Source organism: Gobius niger (assembly GCF_951799975.1).
Source record: "Gobius niger genome assembly, chromosome: 1".
Lineage (NCBI taxonomy): Eukaryota > Metazoa > Chordata > Actinopteri > Gobiiformes > Gobiidae > Gobius > Gobius niger.
This window is the reverse complement of record NC_136852.1, coordinates 64,658,465-64,679,776: the sequence shown is the minus strand read 5'-3', so window position 1 is coordinate 64,679,776 and position 21,312 is coordinate 64,658,465. Positions and strand designations below refer to the sequence as shown.

Here is a 21,312-nt window from a genome sequence, read left to right as displayed (position 1 = left end):
GGGAACTTTATGAGAAAATAGAATGGGAAGCCAGGGTTAAGGCAAGGCCAATGTCACGCGGGAAGAAGAACGCTGGGGGAGTGAGAGAGTCGGGTTTTTTTTTTGAGTTGCGAATAAATAAAAGCTGATAGAGGAGTCAAAAGTTATGAAAATAAAAAGCCTATTCAAAGTTTTTGTGGTGCAACAGGTACTGTCTGAGAAAGCGCAGGAGCAACAAATGTATTACTGAAAATCTAATAAGAGGCAGATAAAATGTCGGATGGAAATTGGACTAAAAATACAAAAGTACTCACAGATTTGCTGCTGCTGTTTTATTTTTCTGATGTTTCGGATTGAGATACTTTATTACAGTTTGCATGTGTCTAAAGTGGTCATTGCAGGAAAAAACAAAACATGCATAATAAAATTTACTGGAAGGCCCCGATATTATTTCCCGGTAGTTGAATGAAATTGTTCTTTTGTCCTTCAGTACATTTTAAAAGTAAAAAAACAACAAAAAAAACTGTACATCAAATTATAAAGCCTATATATAGGCTTTATAATACTATAGTAGCAGTAGCAAGGTTTTGTGAGTGTTATTGTGACAGCGAACACCGAAAAGTAAAGGAAGTTGAATTTAAACAATGAAAACAACTGAAGGGAATAATACAAAAAAAAAAAAAATCCAGTATAGTACCTTTAAGTAAAGTAACAACAAAAGTAGAATTAAAGCTGAAGTGCAGCTTGTCGATTGTTCCTCTCTTCTCCTTCCAAAAATCTCGCGCATACTTTGTGCTCTATCACAGGCACACGGTATAGGCTATGCTATTCGGTATTTTTTTTTTTTGGGGGGGGGAGAAAATATTTAAATAAAATCATAATAAATGTTATCCTCGTGCGCAAATGGACAGGGACATTTTTGCGCACCCCCGATAAACTGTGATCTACCTTTTCCGAACAAGTGGAACTTGTGACGCAGATGAAGTCCACATAAAGACAGTAATTCAAGTCCTCTCTGTTGAGCTCCGCTGCGTCCTTTCGCTTGGAACCCAATCTGCGGCTCTTATCGGAGCCATCAGACAGCCACCACAGCGGTGTGTGACAGCGCTGTCTGCCGTTCCCCCTGCTCCTCTCCTCGGCCCAGCCTGTCCGCCTCTACCTCGCTCTAATTGAATTAGTGTGTTTTGGGCGGGGGGAGGGACAGGGCTTTGTTCCAGCGACGCCCATTCAAACCGCGCGGAGCCAATGGCACGGTGCCCCGCTCTCCGTCACCAAACCCACTCTCTCACTGCTCGGGCTTTTGCGTCTGAGGCTCGGCACAACTCGCTGCAACTCCACGCACCGCACGCACAGAGGACTGGGCTTTTTTTCCCCTTAGCTACGTGTCGCGCAATGGCTTATAAATGAGCGAGGACAACACGAGACGGACATAAACATCACCTTGGATCAGCCACTGTCCGTGCACGCGGACACGGACTCCTCCCCACGCGTGACAACAGCTGCAGGAGCACAGGAGCGGGACTACACCGGGACTGAGCAGGGACCACAGCGGGACTGTATGGCTTTAAAAAGTTACCGCGAGGACATGGACATCTGACGTGCGCCGCGCTGTGTCTCTGCACGATTTGTTTCAGTTTGATTGTGACTGTGCTCTGTGGACTTAAGTGCCACTGGAGCTCCGTGCGCACTGAAGGCTGTAGCTGGAGCCCACTGTGTTTGCGAGGACAGGCTGCTTTGACTGAGCACGCACCCGGACGCCGTGAACAAGTGTCACCGAGACCCGCGTGTCACTCTTCCGCTTTGTCTCGCACTGCGGGCGGCTGTGTGACTGCCCACAGCGCGTGCCCATGTGAACGAGAGCCGTCACCCGTCCCGCAGAAGAGTCGTCCCAGACCCGAGGATAGTGATGCTGGCTGTGGAGGTGGAGATGGTGCTGTTCGCCTGTCTGCTGCTCTGGATGTGTGTTTTCAGCCAGGAGCCCAGCTCCAAAGTGGTGGCTGATCGTTACGCCGTCTTCTGGAACCGGACTAACGCCAGGTAAGTGTCCTGTAGCGGGCAGCCCTGCTCCGATGTCTCGCTAAACCCGGCTTGGGTCGCTGTGCGCTGCTTTGCCTCTGGCTGTGGGTGAAGGCCACGGCTCTGCTCGGAACAGGCAGAGTGACACTGTTGTGTTTCAGGCTGAACGTAAATTCTCCCGAGGATAGTAGCCCAGACCCCGAGCGCAGCAGAGCCGAGAGCGGGTATCACTGCTGTGGTGACGGGGACAGTGAGTCTGATCTGAGGTTCAGCCTTCAGGAGACTGTAGTCTTTATACTTCGTCTTTACGCGTCGGCTTCATAACCCGAACTCCACGTCCCACCAAACCCCGACCCTCTGCTCACAGCGCTGTTCAGCCCGGGTTATTACAGCCATTCTCGGATCTGTGCGCTCCGCTAATGGGACTGCTTTGGACAAGGACCTGGCCGCAGTGTCTCGGTCTTTAACATGTTGGTGTCTTGCGTCTTCGCAATTTGTACGTCGAGAAAATACATTACAACTTTACATTACGACATTTTACGCACAGAAAGAGCTGTGCGCTTTGACTCCAACGCGTCATGATAATATTCTCTCGTCACTTTGAGTATTACAGGGAGTCTTAAAAAAACCCTGAGAGCACCTAAACTGTGTTTTTGACTTAAACACGCAATATTAATTATTTAACAATTAAAATGGAATTAAAAACAACATTAGGCAGAAAAACTAAATTAATTGTCCATTCTGTCCGTCTGTCAAAGCTGTTTGTGCTGTTTATGACTCTGCAATAGCTCACTGCACATCGAAGACATTTCATTTAAATTCTCAGCCATTTCCATCCTGTTGGAGAAGAAAGAAATAATCAATTTCTTTGCTCAATTACTCCAAAATAGAAATGTGTTTGAATGTGAGCCATAAAAGTTAATTTGAGTGATTCAAAGAGAGAAAAACCGTACACTACAGTCCACTCTGTGTGCACGGAGCGTGAGTCAACGCTTTGGAAAACTTATTTCAAATCTTGCCTTTCCAAATCCTTTTTTTGTGATTTGGTTTATGTGGTTCCTGGAAATCAAACCACAGCACAGCGAAATCAAGTTTTCTTTTCTTTTTCTTTTCTTGTTTACAAATAATTGCAGCAGTTGATTACATCAATTTCTGTTTGAAATAGATGGAGCCACAAAGTTTTTTAAACTTTTTTTTTGTCCCAAGCAAGCGCAGCACTGCTGTGAAGCTAAATATTCCTCAGTGCCGTAGTGTGTAAAACTCAAGCCGTCTGCCCTCACTGCCTCGTCCCACTCACTCTCCCACTGAACGCAGCCTATCTTTCACCCCATAATCCCTTTATTTGGTTAAAAATCAACTTCAGATTGTGCACAAAGCCATCACTAACACCCGCTGAATTAACTGCACAACTATTTATACCCAGCTTAAAGTTATTTGGCAAACAAGATTTATTACTGGGGCAATTAGTGGTTAGGGGCAGAGACGCGGGACGTACTGGCTGCTGCGAGCCCTGCTCCTCAAGCGGGACAAGGGTAGAGCGCTGTCGGCAGATCCTTTGGTCCGATAGACCATGCAGCATGACGGGAGTGGGCTGGAACTCTAGGCAAGTTTTTGAGAAGAAATTGCATGGAAATTGTGATTATGTTTTGGGAAAAAAAAAAATCTAAAGTTGAGATCACGCTCTTGTGCTTGGATGCAAAGCGAAGATATTTATATGTTGTTCTTATCTTTACAAAGACTAGAACAAAACCAAAATAGAAGCGGTGCGAAGGGCAACCTTGTCTGTTTATTAAGTGCGTTTCGAGCGTGATCTTCAATGGTAAAGTTCTGGAAATTTTTTACAACATTCTTCACAGAGAATGTTCCCCGGCCAAACTTATCAGACACATGACATTTTAAGGGTAACAAATTGCAACAAACTCGACACTAGATTCCCCCCAGTTCACTTTAGCACCTTATGAAAAAAGCAATTTGTCGCTGTCCGCTTGCAGCTTATGAATCTGCCGCCTGCTCCACACAATTGCCCGTAGCTAGATAATCCATCACGGTAAAGATTTGGGGTTTTGCAACCACGTTTTGTCACAGAATTCATTTGGCTTTTTATAATTTATGGGCGCCCGAGTTGGTTGTGTTGGCGTCGTTGAGTACACGCGATGTGATCGTGAATGAGGGAAATGGAAGGCTCCCCCACTGGAGGAAGTGTCGGGTTTGTGGAAGTAATTGGCAATTTGATCGATATTGTGAATGCCTTTTTTTTTTTTGACAATTCACTGATGACTTTCTTTTTATTAGTTTTGGAAACGGCAGTTGTTAATATCTTGTATACGGAGGACTAAACGGTACATCCTGCTTTATTGTTGAGCACTTTATGGACTCAAATATTTTTTTTAAATCTCTGAAATGAATGGAAAAATGTAGTGGTGTCTATAGTTGCGACGCTGAATGACTTTTTCCATTTTTGACAGAATATATATTGTGAATTGGTTACACATTTACAATTCTGCACATTTTTTTCCAAACACAATCAAAGTTACATCCTGTTTGTTGCATCTAGGAGTTGGCTGAAATGACAGTTGAGTGTTGTAAAAAAAAAAAAAAAAGACGTGTAATGGCCCCGTTTACCTTCGCTTTTCCTCAATGACGATGATTCAAAACGCGGTATCGACAAACCGGTTTTCGCTGTGTGTTTTTTTTTGCCTTGCTCAATGGGGATTTCCTATTGGATATTTTTTTTGCCTTCAATCCAGCCTCGCTTCCCTCCCGACTCTTTCGCAAATTCCCCGTAAAAACCCGCCCACCCCTCACCCTGAATGAGGGACGGAGCCCGCCGCGGCTCCGTCGGGCTCCGTCCCTCCTCTGTTCCCTTCTGCCCTCAACCACTCATTTTCAAGGGTCATTTGCGAGAATGTGGGGAAAAAAAAGAAAAAAAACGGCCCCACTTCAAATGCACAGCTCTGTGTGACTCTATGGCCTCCCCATCTTAGCCTGTGACTATTTATTCTAATGAGGGGACGGAGAGACGCTTTAATGATGCCTCCGCTGTGAAGTCCATCACACATAGCCCTTTTTTTTGTTTTTTTTGGGGCACTTCTTCATTGGATTCGACATTCCGTTCCCTCAATGAACACGGCTATATGTATTAAAGAGCCCTCCCTCACTCTAGCCTGAAATAGTTCTGAAATGCCCATTTTTTTTGTATTATAATTAGGATTTCCAGACAGTGCCTTGGTTCATTCCCTGTCAAATATAGTCATTATGCCAAAATGAAGGCAAAAACCAATCCACGAGTAATCACATTGCAAATGATACAAATTGTACATGTTTTTTAGGATTAGAAATGAAGTTATCCTGTTGTTGGAACTACAGTTCATACAGTATAGAAAGGTTATGGCTTTAATCTTGTCCGCAGAAGCAATGAAGCGAAACATGACTAACGTGCTCTTTGTTCACGAGCCCACTTTGCGAAAACTCATCTTCTTGTATTGTGTTAGTACTTTCTTATTTTAAATAGCAGTAGAAGGAAAACACACATTCATTTTATTTGCTTTAACAGCTTCCAAAAGTTTTTCACCCCCTTTTTTGTCAGTCAGATGTGTAGTTGTTTTTGAGTCAAGCCTTTTTCCTCACAGACTCTATTAGTGCCGTACCCTTTGCCCTGTTACTCTTTACTTTACTTTATGCATAGGACAGAGATATAAACACCCCAGTAAGTGAAATAGCATAGCTTCAAATGGTTATCGTTTATTTATTTTTTGCTTTGTAGCTTTTCTTTGTTTCACAATTGTCCGTTACGGCCGTTGATTTGGTTGTTAATGGTTTGCAAAGTGTCAATATTTGTTCGTCTGAGGTGTCGTGTTGTTTTGCCAGTGCTCACTTTGCTCCAGCATAATGGAAGCTGAACGCTGCCTAGAAACGGGGCTAAACTTAAATGACTGCCGAGTCTCATCTGGAGTTGGTACAGTCCGGATGAAGGGGGAAAAACGTAGTGAGCGAGAGCCGTGTCAGGGCAAATGAGAAGTTCTTTTATTAGCGCGTGTGGGTAATTTGCGTGGCACTTTAGCTGAAATGAGACGTGTTGATGTTTTGGAGGGAGAGAGCCGGGGAGACAGAGTTAAGTTTGTGTGCTTGGCAGAGCAGCTGTCCCGTCGTCGCGCGCGGGCCGGCCCTGAACCCTGACCAGGCAGGGGCCGGTCGCGACAACAGAAGCGGCCCAGAAACAGCCCTGTAAGTGGGGCGGCCGGCGCTGGGCGTCCGCCGCTCGGGCACGCACAGACCGCCGGGGAGCGCTTTGAAACCACAGCACAAAGCTCCTTTTTATTACTTTAACTCATTTAGCTCTGAGTTTACACTTGTTTTAAAAGTGTTCACTAAATGTTACCCCAAGTCCATCCAGCTGCACTTATTAAACACTTCGTAAAAAAATCCAAATGAATGATGGTGTATGTTGTGGATGAATCGGCTGTATTTACTAAACTGTTAATTAGAACCGTGTTTAGAGGAAATCGAATAATCAGTTTGGATTATTGTTTTATATCTGCAGTTCCTTTTAAAAATAGTGTATATACTTTTCAAACATATTCTTGGCTTCTTTTCAAAAATAGGATCCGGTTTCTCTTTATAATCAACAGAAGTGGATAAAAAAAGTCGTAAAAAGTGTTACTCAAGTAAGAGAAATGTTTCTTTCAAAATGATTTCACTCAAGTAGTTGTAAAAAGTGGTTATCACAATCATAGTACTTGTACTGAGTGAAAATTCTACTTAACCAAGCACTGAGGCTGACTTATGTTGTAGCGCTGATGTGATAGACCAGACGGATTACCAAGTAATGTGAGAATTTTGATTTTTTTCCCCAAAAAATATTGTGTTTTTCCAGATTATATACATGAAAAATAATACAAGTTTGAATTACTTACACTTAAAGTCATTTTCATATGTCAACATGGAGCTTTTGTCACTTACAGACCTTCTCACAGTGGGAGAAGCAACCAAAAGTTTGACTAAAGTGAGAGTGCTGTCCCTTCAAAATAACACTCAAATAGAAACAAAAAAAGTAGATTGAGGAAGCACTACTACTTCTAAATGAGAGCTAATGGAAGGGCGTTTTGAGCGGCAGCTGCCTTGGCCTTGCTCGTGCTTCTTTTGCGGGGGAGACAACTTTCATGTGCAGGTTTTGGTTTTCAGAGTGAGCGCCGTCAAGCTGCCGTTCGGCCCAAACGCCGCTTTCGCCCGTAACTTTCCATACGGCTTCACTTGGAAACAATAAAGCATTAACTTAGCTTACATTGACTTAGCTTGCATATATTCTCAGACAACAACCGCGCTTCCCTTTGGCTGACTGTATAGAAAAGTTTGTTGATTGAGAGGCTAATTTTTCTCCACTCGCCTTGGTCCCACCGTCTCGATTTCATCCCGTATCTGGAGTTATGTGAATGTTCATTCCCTTTTTTTCTTCCCCCCCTTCCAATTGTTTCTTTATTTTTCCTAAAGTTACACTGAGCCACCCCGAAGCTTCTGTGGGAAAGCGATCCCCCAGCCAAGCTTCTAGCCACAACACCTGAGTATATTTGAAGACGTGTTAATACGCAACGAAAGGGAACCGGCCAAAGCGTTATCCCGAGGACAGGAGAAGGAGGAACATTTCCGAAGGTTTGAATCTGATAAGGCCCACTCGCGTAGAGCGCCTTTTTGTATCTCATTGTTGGCTGAAAATGGCGCTCCTATATCGTTCCACTGCTCCCCTCTGTAAGATGGAGGCTTTGAAGCAGCTGTTACTGTAGAAACGCCGGGGCGGGGGGGTGCTACCAGCCCTGGCCAGAGCGGGGCGCTACTGAGAGCGTCCCGTACACCACTGCACTGTGCTTGTGGACTCTTTATTTTCAGCTGCAAACTGTACACGTCGGATTTTTTCATTTCCAGCACAATGCGCCATCTTTGCATCAGATTCACTGCGGGTTGTCGTCATTAAACTCATCGTAGAGAAATATTTAATGAATACTTAAATAGCAATAATCCATGCTGCATTTTTTTTTTATTGCCTTTCTCTTATTTTTAAATTTTTTTGGGTGTAATTTAGATTTTTTTTCGCGGAAGGTTTTTAAAGCAGTTCATTTATCTTGTGGAAATTTTCACTGAAGTCCATTGTCCATTTACACCCAACTGCCACATTGTTACTTTTTCCTATTTCCTTGACGTTAAGCTTATTATTGTTACTTTAATGTTTCATTCTTCCCTTTGTGGTTAGTGTTTTTGTTGCTGCATTTGTTCATATTTACTACTGGGTTACATTTCTACATTTTCCCAAGTACATCATGTACCTTATTGTAGTAACTTATTGTAGAAATGGTGCCTCTCAGCCTAGTTTTCTCACACAGCACTTCTTTTTTTATTCAAATTTTCACTATATTTATAAATATAATAAAAATATACCTATACAGAGGCCTACTGAAAGTTACTCAGTATTTTGAGTTTTACATTTTCACTATCCGCTTAACCATTTTAGCCAGTCTACCCACTTCTGTCAACAGTTGGTCTAATTTTTCACATTAAAGGCGCATTATGCAACTTTTTACGTGGAAAAAAAAGTTGAAATGTGTGTGCATTTTACATTTTCCTGTATGAGTGGTCAGCATGGCGCCTTTACTTTCCATCACAGTGCTCTCTAAGACGCTCCAGGACCAATTGTGTGGAAGGTTTCCACTGCTGACGGACCTTCACACCAGAAAACCTGCAAAACAATTGATCCTGGAGCGTTGTAGTGACCACCGTGACGGAAAGTAACTCATGCAGTCGCCGGGTCACTACAAGGTCAAATACACACAGATATCTTTTTTTTTTTTTTTTTTTTTTTGCATCGAAAGTCGCACAATGCAGCTTTAAACTTACCGAGCATACAGTAGTCGCCCTGTCCGGTGTAGGCTAAAACCTGGTACACATAACAAAGGTGAAGCATATATATTTTTTGTCCCCCCCCCCATCCAATCTTCACTATTGAGCCGGAAAATGTTTTGTTTCTTACAAGGCACATTTTCCACAGATAATTCCTTTCATGGTAGGCTGGCCTCGAACCCCTATGCTCCTAGCGCCGCCGTTTTTTTTTAACTTGGGGAGGGGGGGCACGGGGGGGGGGGTGATGTTTTTCTAGCTGGGCAGCGGTGTGAGGAACAGATCCCAGAAGAGAACACATCTCCACAGCTCAAATAAAGACCTAATTGATGGGTTGTGCAGCCTGTTGTAAATGACTCACGGCACAGGACGTCTTCTTCGCATTGACGCATCGCTTTTCTGGCCGTTGTGTGGTCGGGCCCCGTGTTGGTTAAAAACTGACATTCTTGGGACGGTTCCAGATTCTTTTTTTTTTTTTGTGTGTGTGTGTTTGACGTGGCTCGCTGCTCGTTCGTGCGAATTGTCTGGGCTGTTAAACGGCTTAATTGGATCATTTTGCCATTGTGCGCCAGACTCCTCGGTGTGATCGTTCCCCGGTGAACATAATTTCTACAAACAAACAAACAAACAATCCCCCTTTTCGCTTTGCCCAGTCGACCGGCGAGACGTGTCTGTGACAAAAGCTTTTTTTTTTTTCTTTTTTTTTTTTTAGCTTTGAGGGTTTGGGGTCATTTTGTTATCTTGAAACGTCCGCTTTCATCTCAGTCACACAAGAGGCTCTTTTTATTATTGGTCTGATTCAACATTTCTCCAGAGACTTTGTAGATGCCGTTTTTCCCACTTTACGGCAATTCATTCTCCAGTTCTGTACTTTACCTCTTACCCCTTCTTCAGTTCGGCTTTGCCCAAATCTAAAAGCTTCTTGACTGGAGCTTAGAGCCTATAGGCCACCTCATTTAGAAAGCTAAGACCTACAATACTGATGGTAACGTAAGTGTCTCATTGTCACCGCGTTTTTATCACATTTTTGAAGTGTTTTTGTCTCTTTTGTTGTGTTTTATTATTTATTTTTTTACATATTTTTGTTGCATTTTTGTTGCTTTTTCATTCGTTTTTTGCAGCTCTTTTTGTTGAGCTGCAAACAAAGCTCAACAATGAAAAAGTGTTTTAGGCTTTTCCGGAAGATTTTTGTCGCTCTTTTGTTGTTTCTTTGTTGCTTTTTTGTCGTGTTTTTGTAGTTTTTGTCACTTATTTTTGTCTTTTTTTGCTTTTTCATCACTTTTTTGTCATGTTTTTGCCACTGTTTTGTTGTGTTTTAGTAGTTTTTTCATTCTGTTGTAGTTGCTTTTTCATCAGTTTTTTGCCGTTCTTTTCTTGTGTTTTTGTCTTTTTTTTGCCTCTTTTTTGTTGTGCTTTAGTCGCTTTTTCATCGTGTTATTCTTGCTTTTCAGGCAAATTTTTGTCGCTCTTGCTTTTTCGTCATGTTTTTGTAGTTTTTGTCACTTCTTTTTTTCATCACCTTTTTGTCGTGTTTTTGCCGATTTTTTTTTTTCATAATAAAATAAAAAATGTGGTTCTTGTTTTTTCCTCCGTTTTTTGCCGCTCTTCTGTTGTGTTTTCGTCACTGTTTTGGTTTCTTTTTTTGTTGTGTTTTAGTCGCTTTTTCATCGCGTTTTTCTTCCTTTTCCGGCACATTTTTGTCGTTCCTTTGTTGTCTCTTTTTTGTCGTGTTTTTGTAGTTTTCTTTGTCATGTTTTTTATTATTTTTATATCACGTTTTGTTGCTTTTTCATCACTTTTTCGTCATGATTTTGGTGATTTTTTAATCTTTTTTTTTTAAAAATAATAATAAAAAATGACTTATTGTTGCTTTTCCAGGCACATTTTTACTTTTATCAAGTGCTCTCGGTTCAGTTGTGGGTTAAGAGGTTTTTGTTCTTATTCCATTTGTACAGATTTTTCAACCCCAGTAAAAACTCCCCTCCTCAAAGACTAAATCAAAATCCCAGAAATTCAGATATGGGCGATTTTTTTTAAATTTTTTTACATTTTTTTTTTACAAATGCCCTCTTGATCTACAAGAAGAATAAAAATGATAGAAATAGAAATGCACCACAAAGCTATTTTTATGAGTGTACAAAAACAGGACAAGATTGTTATATGCAGCTGTACAGTACAGTCTCTGGATATTTATGTCACTCTATGAGATATATTTTATTCTTGTTTCCAAACTGTTAACTGGCCTGATTTGGATCTTTTTTTTTTTTTTTTCACCATTGTCTACCACGCTCCTCTGTGCAATCATCCCCCCGGTGAACATCATTTCAATAAATAAACAATCCCACGGCGCTGCTTTCACTCTGCCCAGTCTACCGTTGTGGCTAGACGTGCCAATAGTAAGCTAGCCGCGTCTGCCAGTTTGAATTGACAGTAGGAGGAAAATACTAGTCCCCCCCCCCTCCTCCCCTCACATCCCCTGCCTCCCCTCTCTCTCTCTCTCTCTCTCTCTCCCCCCCCCCCCCCCCCCCTCTCTCTCTCCGATGCCGGTTCGCTCAGGCTGAAAGGCGTCTATTGTTCCGCTCCCTCGGTCCACTCCGGGGCTCAAAAAGTAATGCATGCGCCTGAATCGGAGGGAGTGAGAGGGCGCGGAGGGGAGCAGCGGGAGTGAATGGCCGGGGCTAAGGGGAGAGTTGTAGTAGCTAGTAGCGCGCTTTGGGACAGAGGAGGGAGAAGGGAGGGGAAAAAAAAGGAAGAAAAAAAAAAGGGAGGAGAGGAGTATAGAGTGAGTGCCAGACACAAGGGGAGAGGCATGTAGTAGCAGTCGGCGCTGGCACAGCAAATGAAAGGGAGAGGGAGAAGAAAAAAAAGAAGCTCTTTGAGATCAGCTGCACTGGAGTGGGGATGTACATCTAGTGGTCATTCGTGACGTGCTTTTTGGTTTACGTTCTATAGGCGTGAAAGGGGCTCTGCTTACATTGTGCAGGACTGTAAAGGAAAGGTAATTGCTGCTCCCACTCCTTTCATGTGCACAAAGCAGGGATTTTCCAATGAACTGTATATTAGCATTACACAAACAAGGCGTTAGCTAAGGCAGTGGTTCCCAAAGTGGGGGTCGCAAGACGAGTTAGAGGCAATATTTCTTTTTTTGCAAATTTCTGATATTGAATTTGATTGAAAATGGCATATTTTTGTGAAATTAAGCCAACCATCAAAATACAGTATCCAAACCAGATTTGAAATGTCTTACACCTTAAATTATTATAAATGCTAATTAGATTTTATATTATGTTTTAGTTTATTTGGTAATCTATTATTCTATCAATTATTTCACAATTAATCACTTGGCTTTGAATGGTGTATGAAAATTTTATTTTTTCAATTTTTATCATCACATAAAGCTAAAAAGTGGCATCGCTTGATGTTGGAGTAAACTTAAAGTGAGTGTTTGTTGGAGGCGCTTGGCGCTAATTCTGCTTCTGATTGGATGAGACAAAGACGGCTATTTATGAAATTTTCAATGTACAAAACACTACAGACCCTAACTTTAAAAACAAATAAAAAATATTTTGCTCTATTTGAGTCTGTGTTTGATCGATTACTAAAATAGTTGTCGACTATTTCAATGCTCGATTAGTTGTAGATTTGCTTTAGCCCTAGATTTTTGGGGTCACAGGACAATATTTTCAAAAATGTATAACACAGTACTTTTGATTGAAATTGAGCCATGTATCAAAATATTAAGGCCGGGACGATCCACTTTTCTCATGATCCGATACGTATCACAACACTCGGGGGCGATCCGATACGTATCGCGATACAGTAAGTAATTATGATACGCAATGTGTTTGCCCTAAAATGTGTAAGAAAGACAACAACAACATTCATGTGTCCAAAGTTTATAAAACAAATTTGACTTGTATTGAAGTGTTAAAATTGAAAAGTGCTGTTGCTGGAAAACAAAGGAGTGCTTGATAAAAATGCCTCCAAACACAAATATTGAACGTATCGCGATACTTGATGAAGTATCGATCTGATCCGATCCAATATTTTGTCCCATGTAAGGGATTTTGATTGTTTTGCACCTGAACTTCAGATAAATGCTCATTGTATTTTACTACGGGGAGTCCTTAGTAGTTAGTCTGGGGATTTTGGGGGTCACAGCCTGAAAAGATTGGAAGCGCCTGATCTAAGGTCATAATGCCATGGCGTGTCAGCGTTAGAATAAAAATGTTATTCATTTTCATTTGCATATTAGGACTTTTTTCATTGTTCTAAAACCAGTGTCTTTGTTGAGTGAAACTCAGCTGGAGAAGGAGAGCTTACACAAACATGTATTTGCATATTTATCCACTAATTCTTAATATTAACAGGATTTTTAGCATTTTTTGGTCAAATCTCCCCTGAAACAAACAAAAAACAAACAAAAAAGCGCTGCTAAATGTTCCTCCGAGCAGCTTGCCCTGTGTGTCCTTGGCTCCGTTTAAACAAGCTCCCCAGTTGGTATCAGTGGAGAGTCTATCTGTCGACCGGTCGGTGGTGGCAGTTCCTCCGGGGGCCTCACACACCTCCGGGTCCGTACCCAGAGGAGGTGTCGTCTGCGTCGGGCTGGGGTTTTCGGTGACACCGGGGCTAAGATCCACAGAGAGCGGATTAAGGCGGCTCAGGTTTTAGACCCCTGCTTTTGTTTCTTGTGACACCAAAGACAAACCCTCCCGCAGCCCCGTGTTTACTCAGGGGCCGGAGCTATAGGATACTAATGTCGCATCCAGAGTGTCCTTGGACGAGCCCGTTGTCCCATTTAAATGTATTCACAGCAATCTGCCTTCGTGTCATGGGGGCCTTCTGCCTGGCTTTATGACTATGGAAATAATACAGCTGCTGCAAAGTTTATTTTCGCAGTGCGCACTCAAAAACTAATAGGCACACTTAAAGAGGGGGGGTGATGCTTTTTGCAAGCGTTTGATAATGATGTCACACGTCTTTGATAGCGTGATAGGAGTCAGCTGAATTATCGTGCGATCTCCCCAGCTTTAAGAAAAAGGTCGCCATGTTTTCTTGAAAGATGCGACGCTTCCGTTACATATTCCTCGATGTTGCGGCGTGAAAGTCTGGCATCGCATAGACTGTCAAAAACTAGACTTCCCTACGGGGGATGTGAAGGATTCCCAAAATGTGTGACAAATTTCATCTTCACTATGCCGTCTGATCCACGCCCAGCTATCCAAAAATTAATGTACGGACCAAAGTTTGTGCAAGGCTGGATTAAACCTTTCAATATCCGAGATTCTCCACTGTTGTAGCTTCGGGACCGACCTTCAACGGATCAAATTTCAACTTTTATTAAAACGGTCCTCCCACTTTGCTTAATGGTCAAAAGGTCGGCGAGTGTAGTGCAAAAGAGTTTTATGCATCGTCACAGTGATAATAGACTCCGTCTCCTCACTCCTCCCCCAGTTTACCACAATGATCATGTTTGAAAGGGAAATCATAGTGGATGTACAGACTCCTCCTATCCAGCTCTGATGGAGCATGTTCCTAAAAAGGTCATAAGGGCGGGATCTTCACTGTAGACTCGGCCCTCGTGTAGTTCGATCGTAACCGAGCCCGTGCTGTTAGCTGTAATGCTATCGTCCTGTCAATCAAAGTCCGGCCCTTATTAGTATACGAGATTTCTAAAATGTACCTTATGAAAACCAGCCTGGTTTCTGTAATTGTAACTAACCCAACATTATCACAGGATAGATGTAGAAAGTTCCAAAGAATTAGAGACCAGCCTTTACAGTTGCTTAAATCGTGTGTAAAGTGCAATGCTATCTAATGGAAAACTAGCTGGTGTTGTGGTCTTAAAAGAACAGGCCATCGTTTTTCCATGCTGAGATATGTTCTTACCTGAGTTTAGACGAGTTGATACGTACCTGTGTGGTCTTTGAAGAGCTTGGTCACTTCTAACTTCACCCCGTTTGGAGCTATAGGAATACATTGGGAGAAGCCAATACATGCTAAAAACATTCGTTTTGCGTGACTGAGGGCACGCACAAAGACCAGACGGGTACGTATCAACTCGTCTAAGCTCAGGTAAGAACATATCTCAGTATGTAAAAACGGTGGCCTGTTCCTTTAAAGCAGTGCAACCAGCGGCCATTGGTTTTATGCCTCTCTAAAAGCCGTCGCCTGCAGATGACTGACCGAGTCCGAATCCGACATTCTTCATTGCGGGATCCTATTTATTTTTACTCCCTTTTCGAAAAGTAACAAGTTACATCCAGCTTCGCAAGCGGTATCATTTAATCCCCATCAAGCCAAGAACAGCCTGTTGACACTGGCCGCATTGAAAAACGTCCAAATCACAGCTTTTTACTGAAACCATATATTTTATGCAGGCGACCAAATGTAAATATCCTGCTCTGTGAAAACATGGCTAGGATTTGGCGGGGCACTTCATTATTTCTTTAGCGAGGTTCGAGTTGCAGGAGATAGCGCGGTATTTATCCCGAGTGTTTATTTTGGGGCTTTGAAAGTGGCCCGGCTATAGGAGGGCAAGCAGCCTTTTGAACTGCACCCTATCCCATGACTCCGCTGAGAAGCTTAAGTAGCCTTCAGCTTATTGTCCCGACGCACAACAAAAAAAATAAAAGGCCATCCTTGGAAGCCCCCGCTATGAGATCCTCTCCGCTTCCCGTTTTTCCTCAAGAATGCTTCTACCCACCCATTCATATTCAACAGTTTTAAGGGGCTAATGAGATAAGTCTGACTTAAAAGGGGGTCTCCGAAGTGCCCCGAGCGACAGAGGTGATGACTACGGCCTGTGGTTACTTTCTAACGCCCTATGCATTTCACTCACTTTTAATGTCTCTAATCCCACTGTCGAGCAGCAAGGGCCAAAAAAAGAAATCACTAAAGTGCTAAACTCCCAAAGGATCATAGCCACCTAGTGTTTTTTTTTTAATGCAAAGGCAAAATTACACGGTAAGCCCGGTCCCAAATCGAGTGCTAATCCCGATTAAGAGCACTATAGGGGATTTTTGATATTTTGTCTCGGAATATCCAGGGGAGCCGAAGTTGCAAAAGTGGCATCAACTAATTGTATACATTGGGCTATATACTGTATGTAAAACTGCATAAGGGACATAGACCTTTAATCAGGCGCTAATCCTAGTAATGACCGCAAATACCTTCTCATTCGTCCATGGAAACAGAATGTAAACATCAAAAACTCAAAGGAAAGGGACATTTGTGAAAGGAAAGTTGCTGCATCTTCTGATTTTAGCAATAAGTGCCGAATTATGGGCGCCCTTTTGGGTTAGGCAGCAGCCCAAGTGCAAGGTATTTCCAACGATAAGATTGGCCAACAATACTATGTGTTTTTTGTCCCATTAGCGACATTTTAAAGGTCTTTTACGACCTGGTGCACTATGCATACACCGCAACCATTTTAAAGACTTATTTTCGCATAAACAGACGTCGAGGGAAACGTCTCAAAGGCTTTCATATTTCTCCATTTATCCCCCTGAGTCTTGAGTACTTCGTATTAAGTCGGGATAAGTGTACATGTCTGGTTCCTGTACATCCAGCATTTTCCAAACCTCCCTCCTCCTTATTGTCCCCCCCCCCTATAAATCCCTATAGAATTTAGGCCAAATCTATTGCAGCCTCCCTCCCTCTTTGTCCCAGCGTTCTTCTCCATCGGGTGGATTATCAGATCTGTGACTGACTGTACTTGCCCGGGATCATAATGTCCCGCTGGGGTGACCTACTGTCGGGATCGGGGGACGGTGGTAAAAAAAAAAAAAAAAAGGGGCACATACTTTTTTCTTCCAGTTCCGGATTGTTTCATGTCTACACGGGCGCTCGCGAGCATTGGTGTTGGTGTAACCCCATTCCGGAAATTCACAGACACTTTGAAATGCATGCGTGTGCCCGTCCGAAAGGGGAAATGGGGGTCTCAAATTGTGGAGGCGCAGCTGTTTAAAAAGATCTCTACCTGATTTATTTATTTTTTAATCTATAAGTGGAATCAAATTTGTTTAGCCCTTTTGAACACTATAAAAGCAGACATTTGTTGTGCATCTAGTTATAAAGCCTGTTTGTCAATAGTGAACTAGCTATAGTTGTCGCTGTTTACTTTAAAGTGACAGTATTGGCCCCTAAAAGTTACAAAATGTGCTTATAAACACATTCCCATGAAGAATACTTTATAGTAATTACACTTTACTTAGCCTTAATAAAAGATGAATAAACACTTTTTATTGTATATTAACACACACACAAAAAAAATCTGGTACCGGGCCTTTAAGATGATAAAGCGGTAAAACCTTTTCATTAGTTTTGTTTTTGCACAGCTGCTTGTCTCCAGTGTACAAAAGGAGAAAGTGTGCCCTCTGCTGGCGTTTGGTACGACTGACTGTTATAACATCATGATAACCTAGGGGTATTTTCCAGACACACATCCTTTTCAAGTTGTAGTAAAAAGAATCCCAAGGTTATCTTTTTTTCTCCTCTTTTGAACCAGTACTATGTGGGATATACACATTGTTTTACTTTTGATAAGCTAAACACAAGAATGGGGAGTGTGCCGGATTTCAGCAGTTGAAAAATTAAACAAACACACTAATTAGACCAAAGCAGTTCAATCCGCTCAGTGGGGATAACCTTCTTAAACAAATTCATGGCCATAATCTGTAATAATCTTCAACACGAAAAAGTCAGAGGTCAGACAAGTCGCCAAACAAAAAACAAAAATCTATTCTCCAACAATTTTCCAGTGTGTGCAGAGCATAAATACCCAGCGGTTGTCGTCCCATACTTGTGGCTCCTTTGTAATTTTGTCCGCGGTTATGTCCCCGATGCAGCGGAGGCTTGGTGGGTCCCGTTTAAAGAGTTGAGTTTCACCTGCTGAGGACTTCCATGGGGGCTGCCGAGACTGCACGGACACAGACATTCCAGCCAGGATTAGACCAAAGAGCCAACGGAAGTGCGAGCAAGAGGGGCGTTCTTTTTCTTCTTCTTTCTCATTCCGCAATGGGAAAAGCATCCACAATGTGTCCTCCGCTAACACTGGCAGCCTCATAAGGCTGAAGGGATGATCAGTATCCAATTGAAAGCGGAATTTGGATGGTTGCAGTCGATAAATCACTGAGGTTGCCACAATTATGTGCAGCCATGCGGCGTTCATGACCGAATCAGCTCTTGAATGTGAATGGTTCGAAGCGAGACTTGTTTGTCAAAAGAGATGAAAGAAAGAAAGAGCTTTTTATTTGTCTAAAACAGTCATGCTGTATGAGCAAAGTAAGTGCAGAAATATTGAATTAAAAAGCTCAAAAATACCTGAATAACTGCTGTAAAACTGCACGAGGTCTTGATGCCTGTACAAAGTTTGGTGCTTAATATTAACACAGTGCTATGTTGTAGTTGTAGCTTCCACTGATATTTTTTTGGTAAACATATCCAGAAAGTTATTTACTATAAGGTCCTTAATGCAAAGTGTTCCCTCGGGCTATTTTGCAGTTCCAACAATTGCCGAATCAATAGTATTCAATTAAACGTTTCGCTTTGCCTCTTTTGCGAAAGTGGTTTATAATCTCGTTGGAGAAAGGCGCATTGTAATTCTGGTTCTGGCTAAACGGGGCCCTGCTTTGGCTTTTGAGAAAGCGATGAAATATTCATGTCCGCGTGTGTGATCTCCGAGAAGACGACGGAATCTTCGCACGCAATTCTCAAAAAACGGTGAAAGGTGACGGACGGCGCTCGCCATTGGCTTGCACAGCGTTTGTCCCTTTTGGTTTGCCTTATTATTAGTGAAAACATACTTTAAAACGTGTCATTAGAAAAGAAACTGGTTTGTTTTTGATGATGGAAAGATGCTACAACACAGTTCAACGCTCAATGGTCCCTGTTCAGTTTGCTGGGCGAGTCATGTGTGGAAACATTCGCCATGGCAAATCATCTGCCAGTAGCTGTGCAATAGTCTCCATACTAATTTGGCAGAGATTTTGAACATTATATTCTGAAATTCATTGTGAAATTGCATGCTAATTGTTCTTTCCATTCAGTCTCTTTGGCTTATCATGCCAATGTTGTCTCTGTAGCCAAATTTGGTGCCATCCTTTGACCCTTCCCCAGAGCCTCGCTGGATGACTAGCCAAATAGGAAGTGGAGGAAACCCACCTAGACACAAGACGAAAATTCATACATTGCACAGAAACCCCTGACACATTAAGCCAGTTCGATTGCTTTACATTACCGCCAAAGTCTATATTACTCTTAAGTGCGACGACTGCACCAAGATGGCTGAATTATTCACACTCATAATCGGCCCTTATGTCCCCCTGCCGCCACCGGGGCCTCTCTGTTATTCCAGTGCATAATTGATAGCGCTCAGAAGTGGAAAAGTTAGAATAGCAGAAGTAATGCAAAGCGAAAGTGTGGGGAGGGGGGGGCACTGGTCGTCGTAGTGGTAGTGGTAGTGGTGGCAGTAGGATGTGGTTTCCTATAGACCCCCCCCCTCCCTCCATTTCGGAGCTTGTAGGGGCTTAGGCTTTGCCAGTTCAAGAATCGCGTGTATAGGTCAACCCAGACTCGTCCAAGAGCGCGCTAAGAAAGAGGGGAGTGGGTTTGAGAAGGGGTGGGGGGTTGAAAGAAGGCGGGACAAGGCTAACGATTCCTGACGTTGAGCCGACCCAGAATGTCGCCGCGTCTCCCGCTCGCAAAGGTTCACGCGGGTCGCCGAAGGAAGGATTAAAATTGACAGCTGTGTAACGATGATAATGAAAGGCCATTCTTGAGCGGCGCGTGATCTGATTAGGCTACGTGAGGGAGTCTCAAACCGAGGCATGCAGACCGTAGGCGGGATGCAAGCTTCTGTTGTGTTTTATATTGCTATTTTTTCTATTTTATTCTCTTTGTTGGGTCATGGTTACGACCTGTTTTATACTTGGTTTACTCCCCATTCTCTTGACTTCATTCGAGATGCACAAAACCTTGTCAAATGATCAGTATTGCAATTATAGGTGGTGCAATATCACAAAATCAGCGGTGTTTTCCATCTGACTTAGATTTAGACTTTTGTCCCCCCTAATGCAGCCCAACTCAACAACGAATGGTACCTTTAAAGCAGTACTTTAGTATCTTGTTCACCTTAATAAATCCCTTTCGTAGTCCGTCTGGGGACAATACAAGTGTTAATGGAATGACTGGGGGGTGTTTAATCTTCCCCTGGTGTCTCTGGCCAGAAAACCACAATTGCAACTTTCCTGCCACCGAGTCGGAGGCCCCAATACACACTAATAGAATCACGAAGAAGAAGCTAACAGGCTAAAGGGCAATGCTAGCTACGGGCTAGTGTTACTTAAACAGTATTTACAGCCAAGTTTGAGGGAATAAAATGATCTCCATTGTGTTATTGGATGTACAATATCCCTCTCTCCCTTTGTCTTTTCTGTCAGCGTAGTATTTACTCTCACAGACAATTAATGAGTAAAAAAACCTTAACATGCTACAACACCTGCAGTGGCGCTTATGGCCTCTAGGGGCAAGAGTTACTTAGTACTGCTTTAAAAAGTGCCATATTGTTTTTCTACTCCAGCCTTGTTTTCAACCTAATGTAGTATTATTCTAAGCTTTGTTTCATTTATTTTTTGTTGCACGGCGCTGAAATGGTTGACTAAAATCTCGCTATAAAGACAGTTCTTGAACATCGCAATTTGTGCAACACTTTTGGCCATTTGTTCGATTGTAGGTAACTCTCTTACTTCGAAGTGACAGACCTTTCCTTTTCCATTTTGCGAGACTTCAAAACACATCCTCGCAAGCCTTCACGACTCATTTTCCACGAGCGCCGATGTTCGGAGTCCGTTTGGCGCAGGTCCAGGAGCGCGTCTGCCATCCGCCGTGGGGGTGGGGTAGTGGGGGGGTTGGTAAAGAAAAAAAAAAAAGCCCTGACATCACATTACAAGCATGTGATGGGGATCGATAGAAGTCCGTCCCCCAGAGATGAGCAGTGATTGGCCGCTGTCCAACAGTAAAGAGGAGGACGTCAGCCGAGCGGGGGAACGTATCAAGACCAATTCTGCATCGCCAGTAACGCAACCCAGGAGCATTTTAGCGCCGCGTCCTGGGATTACACGTGTGTCAGGGTGTTTCTATTCATCCGTATCTGCAAAATCTCCACTAAGGCGAGACACTGCAGGCAAACAGGGAGGAATAGTTTCATCAATATGAAACGTTTGATGTAGATTACAATGGCATTTTATGTTTTCATGGAACTATAAGGAATGTTATGCATATACAATGGGCAAAATCGAAATGATGGATAGAGTCATGGTTTAACCTCTTAACCCCCGCCTTAACCGAGTGCCTTTCCTCCGGACTGGCTTTGATCAACTTCGAAAGTGTCATGAAATGAGTTGGAAACGAGGATGAAAATGCAACAAAAGAGCG

At 42.8% G+C, this 21,312-nt stretch overlaps 1 protein-coding gene across 1 annotated transcript in view; it reads left to right on the top strand.

The window, feature by feature from the left end:
- The first annotated feature begins 1,297 nt into the window (after positions 1 to 1,297).
- Positions 1,298 to 21,312, top strand: part of efna5b (ephrin-A5b) — a 133,178-nt gene continuing 113,163 nt past the window's right edge. Inside the window, exon 1 of the mRNA XM_079572067.1 lies at positions 1,298 to 2,016. Coding sequence (XP_079428193.1) covers positions 1,886 to 2,016 — 131 coding nt within the window. The 5' untranslated portion in view covers positions 1,298 to 1,885. The remainder of the gene's footprint in view (positions 2,017 to 21,312) is intronic.